The 14,404-nt window shown below is 42.2% G+C and overlaps 1 protein-coding gene across 2 annotated transcripts; it reads left to right on the top strand.

Annotated features, from left to right (window-relative positions):
- The first annotated feature begins 1,440 nt into the window (after positions 1–1,440).
- On the top strand, positions 1,441–14,404 carry PABPN1 (poly(A) binding protein nuclear 1). Of its 2 annotated transcripts, none has more exons than XM_078613676.1 (7): positions 1,441–1,867; positions 5,808–5,916; positions 6,553–6,620; positions 8,577–8,683; positions 9,372–9,459; positions 10,047–10,219; positions 13,255–14,404. In XM_078613676.1, the coding sequence occupies exons 1-7, from the start codon at positions 1,733–1,735 to the stop codon at positions 13,292–13,294; spliced, it is 720 nt and encodes a 239-aa protein (XP_078469802.1). In that variant the 5' UTR covers positions 1,441–1,732; the 3' UTR covers positions 13,295–14,404. The 2 variants fall into 2 exon arrangements, with proteins under 2 accessions (XP_078469802.1, XP_078469801.1); XM_078613675.1 differs by having other exon boundaries at positions 1,486–1,867; positions 13,621–14,404.

Genomic DNA, 14,404 nt, shown 5'->3' with positions numbered 1-14,404 from the left:
GTGTCGGGTGGTGTCGGGTTTTAACGACACATTTGTATATTTACGCGATCTAACCCAAAAAAACTCTATTATGGAGTATTTGGCTGCTATAAATGTCCTCAAGATAAGCCACTTCGCTGAGCTATTATTTGTGACCAGGTCGCTTCTGAAAAAGAGTGAAAAGGCTCAGTGAGCCTTACCTGGTAAAATAAAAACTGGTTTTGGTTTTGTCTATATTGACGACGATAAACCTTTTTTTCTGTTAAGTGCAATCGCTGGCGTCCATTATTAGAAGATGCAGAACTACCATCAATGCAAAACTATATATTTTTCTAATCTACAATTATGTATAGATTCACATCTTTATTCCTCAATATAAAAAAACCCCATAAAAAACTTAAACATCTAATTGAACAAATTATTTGGCCACACCGTTATTATTTATTACAATGAGCCAAGAATGTCTGTGTGTCCCGCACGTGACGTCACTCCACGTCGACCAGCCCCCCTCATTAATACTCATGAACAGGTGACGTCACTCCACATCGAACAGCCCCCCTCATTAATACTCATGAACAGGTGACGTCTTCCAAATGGACACCCCCCCCATTAATAATAATTAGCGGGTGACGTCACTCCACATGGGGGGGCGAGGCGCCTCCTCCCCCCTCCTCGGCGTCAACTCACAACCCTCACGACAAAGGCAGAACCCTGACGTCACGCGGTCTCCGTCACGCTATTGGACGTCGTGATGAACAAGGGATTATCACCTTTACATGAAATAAGTCTGTCACCGCAGCCTTACAAATTGCACATGAACTGATGCAATGAATATCACGTCGCGTTCTGCTTTTCGCTTGCAAGTTTCAGATTTACTGAAATACACCCCTCCTTGGACGGGCAAAAGGCGAGTTTCATTATGTTGTATGAAGGGATGTTACCCGAAACGTCGACTATGATGTGTTAATTTTTAAGCCACAATATTGTCGACGAATGTGTTGAGTGATTGTTTTATGATTGTCTGTCTTATATAGATATGAATAGATATGCGTGTAGGGATTTTAACATATGGTTCAGGGAACAGACACAAATCATGAACATCAATGCCGGACGCATCTGATAGAAGAGACTGGTGACTGAATTGCAGCCATTCAGCACGTCCGAGATTGGATGTCCACAGCAGGAGATGACAAGAGCTCTGGGCCGTGTGTGATGGTCACAGAATGCGGAGGCCTTCATACAGCAGTGGATAGACAGTGGCTGAATTATATGTTTTGCTTTGTATTTTTAAAGCCCTGTCACCAGTTAAAAAATAAATATCACTTGACATATAGGTAAGAGACTTGACTTCTCGCATACAAATTCTCCAAACCTGCGTGACATCATGTAACCAAGTCTCTATGTGACGTGTTCACAAATCCGCGAGGGGGGTTGACGTCACGCGCCACCACGAATATTCCGAAACGTTCGCGTGACGTCGTAGAAAAGTAACCACGCCCCCTCTCGTGACGTCATCACGGTCCCAGGCTACCCGGTGCTCCGGGCCCCGCTGAGGGAAGAGCAGAAGTGCGGCAAATCCCCTCGCATCCGCGCGCTTCTCCGCCTCGTCAGCCCCCGAAACCCCGGCCGCGGCTCTCGCGAAGCGCTCCGCCGTGCAGCGCGAGCGTTCTTTTCGCGCGGCGTGCCCCATCTCGCTCGCGGAGCGCGGAGACGGAGCGCCGGGTCGGGCGCCGCGGACTGCAGAGGCGCCACCATGGCGGACGCAGATTACGACAACGGTGGTGAAGAGTCTCTGTACGGGCACGAGGAGGGTGAGAGCCAGCCCGTGATGGACGACTCGACGGATGGCGCGACCGATGGAGTGGACGACTCGACCGTAGAAGACCCCGTGAGTTTTTAAAGGGAAAAAAAAGTTGAAGGCGAGCGGAAGAAATGGACGAGGGGATTATTTTTTGGCGCGCATTCACCTCCTTTGCGCTACTAAAGTAGGCCCCTCGCCTAGGCGGAGGCCAGGCTTCTCTGTGCACGCGTGACGTGTAGGCCGACGCCTCGTGCGATTCTAAATTTACGATTTTAATCGCGTTTATTTACCCTGTGTACATAATTGCTTTGTTGTAATCTACTGTTAACTAGGCGGCGTGTCGCTGGGCGTAGCGCAAGGTGTGTGTGGTTTTAATGTTGAACAATGGAGCCGGGGCTCGTGCAGAGAATGAATGAACTTAAGGGGCGCCAAAGGCAGAAAATTCGTGAAAGATGAAAAATTAAGGGGCCGAAAAGCCAAGCCGTCATTTAACATAATGGAGACAGATGTGCATCAACAGGATTTTCGTCTGCGAGCGAATGATTGATTATGGAGGCCAGTGTGGGATATAAGGAATGTGTTTTGTGTAATTAGTATGCGCATGTGCGCGTGTGTACGTGTGGTTGCGCCTACATGTTTATGTACGCATGCATTTGTATGTGCACACTTTGTATTTTAGCAATAATCTAGCAGTTGCCCACTTAACAGGTCTTGCTCCCATTGTTTTCCTGGCGATGCAATGATCTTTGTCTTGTGCGTACATACACCTCGGCGTGTTCGTACAGTGAGTACACGTTTGTGCATTGTTTAGCGACCCAATGTGCGGCACTGGTCGTTGCCTGATTCACTTAAATCTGTTCATGTACGTGTGTCGGTACCATACGTGTGCCATGAGCTTTGCCGCCTTTATTGAACCGTCGAGGCACGATTCAGATGCAATTCATGGACGTTTGTAAGAAAGCCTTCGCAGCTCGTCGGATTTTTCCAGGATAAATATTCTGAATCCGGTCATGTTCTCCTTTAGTGATGCGAGACCCCATTCAGATTATATTTGTCCAGTTTTCTCACTGCATTGACTCTTATTTAACCGAGTGATGCATATTGAGATTAATTGCATTAAGTAATATTTTTGTAAGTAGTTTTAAGACATCACTGATATTCGTTAACGCTTTTCAGTTGTCATTTCCTGTGGTAACCCACTCATTGCATCATGTCCACGGGGTTAACTGCTGTTATCCGCTGTGTATTTGGCTGCTGTGAAATAATGAAAAAATTCCAACTTGTTTTCAGACTCTCATAAAATAACTTAATAGACTTTGCCTTTAAAAATCCATGCGTAAGAGGGCGGAAGGATGTTGGGCTTAGCTATATCTTAAGTTCTTATTCACGCGGATTCAATTGGTATGCCCTCTACAACTGGGGAAACCGTTGAGATTCATGACTTTACAATATTGGTTGTTCAGTTGGTGGGAGTCCTTTAAGATTCATCACTTCTCTTGCAAGGGGGCCCTTTTTGATAGGTTGAGGTTACTAAGAGTAATTGGCAGGCGCTGAGAGCTGTATACTATTCACTTGAATTGGGCCTTCCCCATTAGTGTAGATGGCTAACTTTTGGCACCATGATTCAAGAAGCCCTGTGGCTAGTTGTACAGGATTCTCTAAGAGAGTAATGGCTGTGGTTTAGACATTCATTGACCAGTGAATTAGTACAGGTTTGTGAATTGTAATATAATTCAGTGATAACATCTTACATTTCTATACTACCAGCCATTGGTCTCAACATGCATTATTACGAAATTGTTGTGTGTTAGAGCATAGTGAATGGAAAATTTAAAAATATATAACATGTAAAGATGGTATAAATAATCAAACTTGTCTGCCCCCTTTCCGCAGAACACGTCATTACATTCAAGTCAAAGTGTCTCCAAGCTCAAACATCTCTTTGTCGGTCCCAGTGGTGAAAATGGCACATTTCAGTGACGGCACAAGTTGATTCGTAGAACCTCTCTTGCATTCCCACTAAGTGGTACTCTTGTCGATCAGCTTCAGTGATTGGGTGAATCGACCCCTAGGTTTGAACATGCAACCTTCTGCCTGTGAGCCAGCCCCTTTGCTACAATGTGACATGGTTGGCTACAGTGATAGCAGTAGCCCAATTGAATGACATTTGTTGCATTACAATTTTCAGTTAATATTTTTGGTTTACAATAGGCGACTCCTCATGAGATGATGATGAACTTATGGAATCTCGTTCGACTGATGATACTTGATGTGAAGTAAGATTTCTGATCATGAGGCAATTGTCAATATAAATTAAAACACGCTCACCGTTTCTGTGCAGGAGCTTGCAGTGCTGTCTCATACGCTATATAAATCTAAATAATATAAATCATGAACCACTTAATGTGAAATCAAGAGGGCATCCTATAGGGATGGACTGGTTCCCACCATGGAAACTTGGGAATTCTACAATCGAGACTGCCGATGGAGATGAGCATTGCCCAACACTCGTTGAGCATGGAGACACTTTCACTGGTGTTTAGCAAAAAGAAAGTGACAACTCTTATAATTTTGTTGTCTGCACCATATGGTTGTTGGATTGCCATTAAACTAGTCTTGAAAGAGTCGATTCTGACTACAGTAATGAGTCAGACTTCTACTAAGCACACCTTGTTGAACAATGTTATGGCCAAGACATTTTAAGTCCACACACAAACGTATTCAAAGTACATGCATGTTTCATAACACTGCATACATTGCTGGCATGGAGAAGTGATTGATTGAGCTGGTTGCTGCTGATCATCATGCCTCAAGCCTTGGGTCAAAGGTGCCAGGAATGAGGCCTTTCTGCTCTTGAAGGAATTTATTTCACCTGGCCAAATCAATGTTGGACTTGCAAGTTTTTCAATAACTTACAGTTCCCAATTGTCTCGTATTAATAAGTAAATTCACAAATAGCTAGTTTGTATATTGAAACTTAGTTGCTGGAGGCAGGGTTTAACGACGTGGCAGTATTGCTGAAGGTTTGACGCATACTTTTAAACAAAAAATCGTGTATTTTCTTACGTCTCAGTCTCCGTTTAAAATAAGATTATTTTCTCCACCTGCTTGCATTCCGGAGCTAATTACACATTGATGGAAACTAAGTTTGTACTGCTTGGCAGGAAAGGCAGCTGAAACGCAACTGTTTTCTGCCAGTTTTGTTATCTGCAAATATTGGCAGAAAATTAAGCAATTTATATAATGGCTCTTGACTTAAATTTTACACACTGCTCGCAGAGCCCATTTTTTTTTAAACAGCTAGAATTTCCTCGTGATTTATTTATAGGATGTTTGCTAAGGTAGGTGAATTTTATTACAATGCCACGATATGTCAGATTTTGTTGCAATTGAAACAGGTCAATCTGAAGGTGAACATTTACCATATGTTCTGAAGGTTCTAAAGTGGGAAATGGCAAAAGGACTGAAAATTAAGACGAACAATCTAATTGAATAACAGATAAATGTCATGTTGCTTGAATGGAGCATTTCAAATGCCCAATGGTCTCAAAACTATTAAATATGTTTTTCTATTTTCCTTTTTTTACATTGCTCCTGGCAGAACTTGACATCTGTATTGTCTTTAAAGTGACGGGGCAAACACATCCTGAGATGCGGCGCAGTGCATAATGTGCTTGTAAAAGCAATTTTTTTGGCTCTGCTTATACGATAGTCGATTGTGCCTTGCATCCTAGGCTCATTGCTCTTCGAGCTGATGGCTAGAGGACTCCCCCATGATTGGCCATAGTCTGTATTTATCGTTGAACTGTTGTGACAGATTTTCATATGCGTCAAGAAATTGTCGGAAGCATAAAAAAAATATATACATTGACCATTGTCTCCTTTGGTCCGGAAGGCGACGGCGATATGGGTGCACGTGCATAACCAGTGGGAGTGTTTGTGCCTGCGCCTTGTGTTTGCGTGTGTGTGGGTGTGCTTTTTGTGTTGCTGTGTGTGTGTATGCGTGCGTCCGGGTGTGTGCATGTAGGAGCTGGAAGCGATTAAAGCACGAGTCCGCGAGATGGAGGAGGAGGCTGAGAAGCTGAAGGCTATGCAGAATGAAGTGGAGAAACAGATGAACCTCAGCCCCCCTGCAGGTACCGGTTTAATTCACATGAAGTATTAACGTCAGCCCCAGTCACACTCCGAAACTATCAACTGTAATTGTCAATACAAATTTGAAAGGTCTTGGACAAATTCGAATTTGTAGCATTTAGCTTAATCTAATGGTCGCTCCTGCTGTAGTTAACTAGTCCAGTAGTGGTTGTTGGATAGACTGACATCTTCAATAAGAATGTGGTATTTAGACCACTGTCTCTCATCTTGTCACGCCAGTAGAGATGAACTCTGCCACGTGCTCGCTTGAGCAGAGAGACTCTTTTGAGTGCAAAGTAAAGTTATTTTTAAAATTGTAGTTTTGAATACTTCTCGCTCGAACATGCATGCTTCCTCGTGACGTGATGATCAACTTTTGGAATCTCGTTCGACTGAAACAGTTGATGATAATTAATATTTCTGATCACGAGGAACAATGCCAGAGATGGGAAAATGCATTTTTAGCTTGTCATAAAAAATTACTTTGTAAAGACATAAAACATAGTTCTGCTTATATTTTTTTACTGTAAGAATGTGGGTCTATGCAAAACTGACTTTGCCCAAAGGTGCTCATGAATGTGACCGAGTGGCTTCGTAGTCTGCTTGTGCTGCTTCTCACTCTCAGCCTCTCTCCACAGCGGGACCCATGATCATGTCGTTTGAAGAGAAGATGGAGGCAGATGCACGGTCCATCTATGTGGGAAACGTACGTGGGTCTCCATGACTTTCCTTTTAACAGATTCTTTTCCGGGGAGACAGCCTGGAGGTTCTAAGTAGACGTGCAGCTGTCAATAACATCAATAATGCAGGTGCTAGGAGGCCACGTCAGCTCTGAGCCAGCACCATTTGCGATTTTTTTTTTCCTCATTGCAGTTGCTCTGCAAGGCCCAAAATACCAAGCAGATTTGGGTAGGGATATCAGCCATGGTAAAATTAGATTTTAAAGTTTAGCGACAGCACTTTTACTCTTAATCTGATGGTTGTGAGCTCAAATTCTCGGCTGGGTCGACATAGCCCATCGTCTCTATGGGGCCAAGAGAATACCTCTTTGTGGGACGTCGCCAGTGGTTCACATTGAGAAGCTTGCAAATTGGTTCTCTGATTGATACTTCCCTTTCCATTGTAGGTCGTTGAGGGCTGACAACTAACATGAGCAAATTGTTCATTGCTTGTTGGAGCAAGGAAGACTCTTTTACTCCCTTCTGAATGGGCCCTTACTTGGATTTATATATATTTATAGATACTCTTTGGTTCTGTCGGTAAAGTCACGTAGGTATAAAAATAATATATAACTAAGTTAAATCACGACGTTTCGGAAGCAACACAAGCTTCCGTCATCAGGTGGGACAACCACAGCAAGAAACAAAAATTACTGTAGTGGGCAAAGAAAGCTGTGTGTGACGAGATATTATATAAGGTTATATAAGGTTTATATATTATTACAATTTTCAGTCTCTATTTTCCTCTAAAATACATGTTGCCTCGTGAAATGATGATCAACTTATGGAATCTCGTTCGACTGATGACAGTTGATGTGAAGTATTAATTCTGATCACGAGGCAACAGTGAATATAAAATAAATGCGCTCACCGTTTGTGTGGCAGCTTGAGGCGCATTCTAATTTAGACGCTCAACAGAGGGCATCCTGTTGAGACTGGTACGCACCATGGAAATGTGGAATTTCTACCAATGAAGATGAGCATCACCCTAATGCTTGTTTGACCATGTGGACACTTAGGCTTATTTTTTGGCAGCTTTAATCAACAGCCATTGCCCACATTTGTTTTTTCCATAATGGAGGGTTTTTGAAACGGTATATTGTGACTACACGGAAATAGGCCCTGCCATTTATGTTATTCAGGGATGACAACTCAAATGAGCAAGGATACACTTTTACTTCTAAATTGCCTCTTATCAGGATTTAAATAGATTTATATATTTATTAAAGTGTCAGGTGAGTATTAAACACTGATACTTATTTAAAGCCATGGTGTAAGTGCTGCAGAATAAAAAAATAAGATGCATGTTTTAGTGGTTAATTCTCATCAAATAGTTTACTTAACACAAAAAATGTGGCTTAAATCAAATGTATTATTACTCTTCCAGCCAATATAGCCATCTTTGGCTCAGTTTTTTGGTACTCAAAATACATTAATGACAGAAAATGTAATGTATTAACTCGGAACCATTCATATGTTCATCAGTAATTAGGGCATCGCAGTTTAAAATGCAATATCAATATGTGAGTTGGTTAAATTTTTTCTGACAATTCCCTTTGCCCAAACTTGTAGATTTGTATATCTTTCCATTCAAATCGGCATTAATGGTTAACGTGCAGATTTTTATAATATGTGCATCTTCATCACTTGCTAATGCTTTCTTTAAATATATGAATGCAGGGGTCTACAACCTGCACGTCCGGAGCCACATGCGGCTCTTTGGCTGTCCTTTGACAGGCAGTCGTTCTTTTCCAAAACTGAATTTACTTTATTAAATCCTTTACACTGTAACATGTAGTACAGGCGGTCCCCGCTTTTACGACACAATGGGTCGTGGCTCCTTCTTTGAAAGGTTGCCGACCCCTGTATCAGTGGATCACCTGTTGTTGTCCGTGTGGTGAGGTTGACAATGTATGCCGCCCTACACCGTCCGGACCTCCCAGGTGGATTACCATGCCACAGCAGAGGAGTTGGAGGCGCACTTCCACGGCTGTGGCTCCGTGAACCGCGTCACCATCCTGTGCGACAAGTTCACCGGACACCCCAAAGGGTACGCCGAGCCTCGCACCACAACCACCAACCACCACGAGACATTACTACCACATGAGACTTGTTTGAACACGGAGCACTGTTTATATTTCATTATCACCGTCAAAACCTGTACACTAGTTGATGTTATCGCTTTCGGTCTTTGGTGGACATTCTGTCAGGCACATTTCCTCCTTTCACTGCCAACCTGTCATTCTTGTAACATCCTCCCCAAGCCTGCTTACGGTTTTCTTTTTGGATTAATAAAACATGAATACCCTTTATCCTAGTTTTTAGCAGAATCCTGAACTGGGTTAATTGGACGATCTGATTCATATACATGTGGGAGGAACCTGGAGTGCCCACGCATAGTGGGCACTGAAAGGGTCTGCACAGATAGATTCAAGGATGAATTTGCTACACTGCCATTTCCTGGCCAACCCTTGCCTCAAATACTGCAAGAATACAGACATGCACATCGACACCTAGATAAATGCGATCTCATCTTAAGATGTACAAATGGGGTAGACGTGTAAGTGGCCTCGCCCCCTACTGCGAGTAATTGCATTTACGGGACCTTATTATGATGTGACTTTACCATTTCACCTTAATGAATGCTTTTACCAGCCCATGGTACAACCTTCAGAACTTAAAAACACGGTGAATGAAATGTCTTGGTCAGTGAAGTAATTACCGTGTGCTCCCCGCAGGTTTGCGTACATTGAGTTCTCGGAGAAAGAGTCAATTCGTACAGCCATGGCGCTCGATGATTCTCTCTTCCGTGGCAGACAGATAAAGGTGAGGGCGTTTTAAACTCGCACGCTGTCTATGATTATACCAGGCCACTTTGCCCTTTGTGGTCCGCTTTGGAAGACCACAATGCCTCATGGGACTTGTTAATTTCTCACATACATTTACAGCCCTTGTGGTAATCCTCCATTAGATGAGGGCCTCCCCACACCATACAGAGCCAATGGGGGTTATTTGATCATAATTTCACCATGCCGATTGGTGCAGGTTGGTGAAGGTGGGGAATAGAGGGAGAGAAAGTACAGCACAGCAATGTATTTTTACTCTTCTAACTGTTGCTGCATTGCATGACCATAACATCATGTCCATTTTTTGAGTGATAGCAATTAAGCATGTAATGCTTAATTTTCTAAAATTATGCATGTATTGAATGGTAAGACTTAAATGTAAGCAAGATATATACCATTCCTGCCATACGGATATATGAATCGGTGAGTCGGAATAAATTGGATGAAAAGGAATTTATTCTTTCATTTTATTGTGACCCTGAAACATAATAGCGGTTTAATTCCGCACCTGTGGCACTGCCGTAATAACCACTCGGGTTTCCTTTTACTTCTCTGCACCCACCACAGGTCCTGCCCAAGCGCACCAACCGACCTGGCATCAGCAGCACAGATCGGGGCTTCCCGCGGTTCCGAGGCGGTCGGGGAGGACGTGCCGGGTTCGCGCCGCGGGGTGGTGGCAGCCGCTTCTACGGTGGCGGCGGTGGCGGGTATATTTCCCGCCCGCGAGGACGAGCTTTCAGGTAGGGGACCCGCTGCACCGGTGAAACGCACGCACACACCATCCCTCTGTCCCCCCAAAGGTCTCAGCCGGTATGGGCTGTTGTCGCCGTGCTGGGTAGGCCAAAAGTTTATCGTGCAAGCCATAATTGGAGTTTGTTTACGGAACTTTCACTTTTGTGGTGGATGCTCCTGTAATCGCTCGGTATGTAAAGGTTGGTGAATTTCATTAGACTTTATGCTCACAATTTGTGCGATGAATTGTGTGCATATGAATGGATTATTTTAGACTTGTGGGCATTGATAAAAAAAAATCCATTATGGTCTCGTCAAACCCAGACAGTTCAATCGAAATCGATAAAATGGAAAAAATAAGATTAAAATAATAATCCATTCTCGAATCAATTGGTGTTCTCAAATCATGGCAGTTAAACAAATCTTGATGGGAGAGAAATCGTTTCATCCCTTTTACATGTACAGCTTGTTTTTGTCAGTCCACTGCTGGATGAAGGCCTCCCCCCACGCCTTGCTGGCTGTGATGGATATTTAAACAATACTTCACCACATGTCTTGTAAATTAAATAATGTAATTTGATCGCAGCCAATTTATCATATATTTGTTTGCAGAGAGGGAATAAAACGCCTCACCACGGCCTTTGTTAACACTGCCTTGTGGCTTTTTTTGTGTGGATAAGTGGCTATCAAAGTGACTTCAGAAGTAGTTCTGTGCCGTTGTCTGTTGGGGGCCATTGTCTGACGCAAGGTGACACGACACTGCTCACTGTGAGAGTTTCAGGTGGAAATGTCTTCGTCCCAGAACGATTCTAACAGCACAGTGGGAATTCAATTTGGAAGAAAAATGTAATTCTAAAGTAACAATCATTGCCCTGAATTAAAGAAAATGATAGTGTAGGGCAATGGCTCTTCAAACAAGGGGGAATATTCCATTGGTAGTTTAAAGCAGTGGTTAGTGGCTGACGAACTGCACCATAAACCTGTTTCTCAACCACAGTTAACACCCAATTGCAAGTGAAAACTTAATTTAGCCTGAGTTCAGTTCCAGGTCATGGCTAATATCAGTGGCATATGATATCTGAAGTGATCCTGCCTCCCACCCCCAGCTATTTTTTTATGCTTGAGATGCAATTCCATGTGGAGACTTTTGGCATTCCGCACCTGAAGGCTGGGTCGCTAGAGTCGTTTGCGGAGATCATGGCAACCCATTATGTGCAATTCTTGTGGGATTTTGACCACCGTGTGTTTTATAAACACTTGTTAGAAATGGTACGCTTTTGCATCTGCCTGACACCAGAATTGTTCTCAGTCATAAGTGCTGAGTGACGTTTACGGAAAGGAGCCACTGGCAAAACATACTGGACATTTTTAATTCCACTTTCATTTATGAAATTGAAGCCCAGGCACTTGACCACACCTGTAAAACTGTGAAGGTTGGAGCATCTTTACATTGCTGCACTGTTAGGCGATTTTGCCGAGTTTTCTATATTGCAATTGTGTGTTATTTGAACACTTAGTAAGTCACTAATATCTCCACAATCTCATGGTATTTCTTTTTTTGGGATAGTTTACTTGGTTTGACTTGGAGATCTGTTAATTTGTGAGGCTTTTATGAAAACTTCTCTTGTTACCTTTAGGCTGTCACGTTATATATAAATTCACCTACTCGTGGCAATTTGGGGGAGAGATATTGTGATAAACTGTAGCTTTATGCTTTTAATTAAATAAATAACCACTTTGGTCCTTTATGGACCACACAATTGTTTAATGCTGGCCATTAAAAGTGTAATACTATCTTGAATGGTATATAATTGTTCTTTTTAAGATAGTGTTAGTTTCGAATGTAGAAGTTAACTTTTATCCTTAATGATACATTATACATAGGCTGTTAGGCATATACCTTTTTTGAGCAGATAGGTTTTTGAAGTTTTTCTATTTCCAGGGCACGAATTTGGGGTTTTGGAGAGTAATTGTGCATGAGGAGTGGCAGTGTTGTGCAAGGGTTGACTGCATTAATATCCCAGAAACGTGGGTTTGACATCTGGCAATTAAACTCTAGGGATTGTTCGCTGGCCTTTCCCGAGATCTCAACTCTGCCTGAATTTAGTGCTTGTTGAGTGGTCATCGGCAGTTTATAAAGGGAGCTTGGGTGTGGTGCTATCCACTATTCTTCTGTGTTGACCTAAATAGATGCGTGCTAACAGTATCATCTGCTATAACATGTTTAGCTAAAAGGAGACATTATCACTGGCCAGACAGTCACTCCTCAAGCAAAGTGTTTCAATAGGGTATTGCCTGTCCCCATGAGTGTCTCCAGACAGTGGGTGGATATGCCGCATTCCTGTGTATGGTGCCATTTGATGCCACCACTGTTGGCTTGCTGTTTTCCATATGAAGGGATGCAATCATCACCAATTATTTATACATGTGCAACGTTGCTTAATAGTTTGTGTGTGTTGTTGATTTCAAAATTTTGATTTTGTCATCAACAAAGTCTCTGTTTACAGAGGATACAATGATTTATACTTTTCAACTGCTCATCCGCACTCACGTTGTAAGTTGGAGAATTTAGTTGGCGTGAAAGGATTAGGGTTGTTAATTGTTTCCAAAAGGCATTGCTTCCATTAAATCCGGTTAAATTTTTGTAACAGATTGCCTTGCAAAAGTTTAATCAACGCCGTATAATGAAAGGTGCTTGGTCACATGACGAAGCATTACAAAAAAAATAGCCCTTTTGTCAATCCACTGATGGATGAAAGCCTTACATGTTTGACTAAACTTCATAATAATATGCATTATTGCCTATGTATATTTGTATTGTTTTGCATTTAATTAACGTGCTAAAACCAAAATTAACCCTAGGGAGCGTGAATGAATATTGCGCTCGCGAGTGTCCTTTGTGATGTTGGCGTGGTGGATGTTAGTAGCATTGATGTTGCTTGAGAGTGTTGTTACTATTTTTTGGGTCTTGTTTTTTTATTGCGTTCACTCCCTCTCTGTGATTTTGTCATGACCTGTCTCTTGTAACTCTCTCTTTTTTTAGGGGCCGGGGTAGAGCGAGCACATGGTTTTCACCTTACTAAGATGGATTTAAAAACAAAAAAACAAAAAAGCCAAACACAAAAAAAAACAAAAAAGAAAAAAAAGGAAAAAAAGAGAAGAGAAAAGGAAGAAAAGAAAAAAATACAAAGTGAATTTTTCGTGGGGCAATGTTGGGGTTTTTGTTACTAATTATTTAAAAAAAAAACAAAAAATTGTAAAGTTAACAAGAACAACAATGTTAAGATAATGACATGTACACCATTTCGTGGATTTTTTTCTAGTTTGTTGAAAGCGTTGTGCTGCACGCAGGCTGGTTGTGAGATGATTTGCCGTCTCTTACCTTGTCTTGAGTCTTCTCTCTTTGCAGGTGTCCTGATGGAGAACACCAGAACTTTGCTGTTCTTGCTCTTCAGTGAAAGGGCCCTGTGTTAGCTAAAGCCCCGAGCTAGTTTCGATCACACTCGCGCTAAATTCCCCTTTTGAAGATCGGTGGAAGACTCTTTATTTGATGGCACCAATTAATCGATTGATACGGGGGGGGGGGAATCATAAATAAAATTCCGGCAGCCGTTTGGTTTTTGCGATTATTATTTTATCATTGTTATGTTATTTTTCCAAAATTGGGTGACGAAGAGATCTTGCCGCGTTTCAGTCGGCAAGCATTTTTTGGGCAGTTATGCTGACGTGTTTTCTACGCTGTGACCACCTTTTTGAGTATTGAAACTTGCGTATTTAAAAGCTCATGCAGCTACAGTTATGAAATCGATTAATTGTTGCGGAAACTGCTAGAGGTGAAAATTAATGTATCGGAAGCAACCTCTACCCCGCCCCCAGTTTACATTCATTTCAGTCGCGAACCATTTAATTATAGATCACCCTTCATTGTATTTATTTTCTGGCATAAGCGCGCAAGACAGACTCAAGCATAGTTTTTTTTGTTTTTGTATTATAATTTTTTATTCTTTTTTTATCATCGGGCCACAGGCAAGGCTAGGCCACGAGATACGAAAAAGAAAGTGGCATTCGTTGAGCTAGCGTGTGGATTCTGATGTAATGTAAACTTGTAGTGACAGTTTCATGGTTAGCGATAGGAACCCACTTTTATTGTAACTTCTGAGAAAAAAACACTTCAATAAAGAGTTTAAATGTGA

This window comes from Lampetra planeri, chromosome 42, assembly GCF_965212315.1.
Source record: "Lampetra planeri chromosome 42, kcLamPlan1.2.h2, whole genome shotgun sequence".
Classification (NCBI taxonomy): domain Eukaryota; kingdom Metazoa; phylum Chordata; class Hyperoartia; order Petromyzontiformes; family Petromyzontidae; genus Lampetra; species Lampetra planeri.
This window is presented reverse-complemented; position numbering and strand designations above follow the sequence as displayed.

Excerpts from the sequence above, each read along its gene's own strand:
- PABPN1 (XM_078613675.1), top strand. The coding sequence starts at position 1,733 with ATGGCGGACGCAGATTACGACAACGGTGGTGAAGAGTCTCTGTACGGG. Across the intron at positions 6,621-8,576 it reads GGTCCATCTATGTGGGAAAC|GTGGATTACCATGCCACAGC; the intron begins GTACGTGGGTCT and ends CGGACCTCCCAG. Across the intron at positions 8,684-9,371 it reads TTCACCGGACACCCCAAAGG|GTTTGCGTACATTGAGTTCT; the intron begins GTACGCCGAGCC and ends TGCTCCCCGCAG.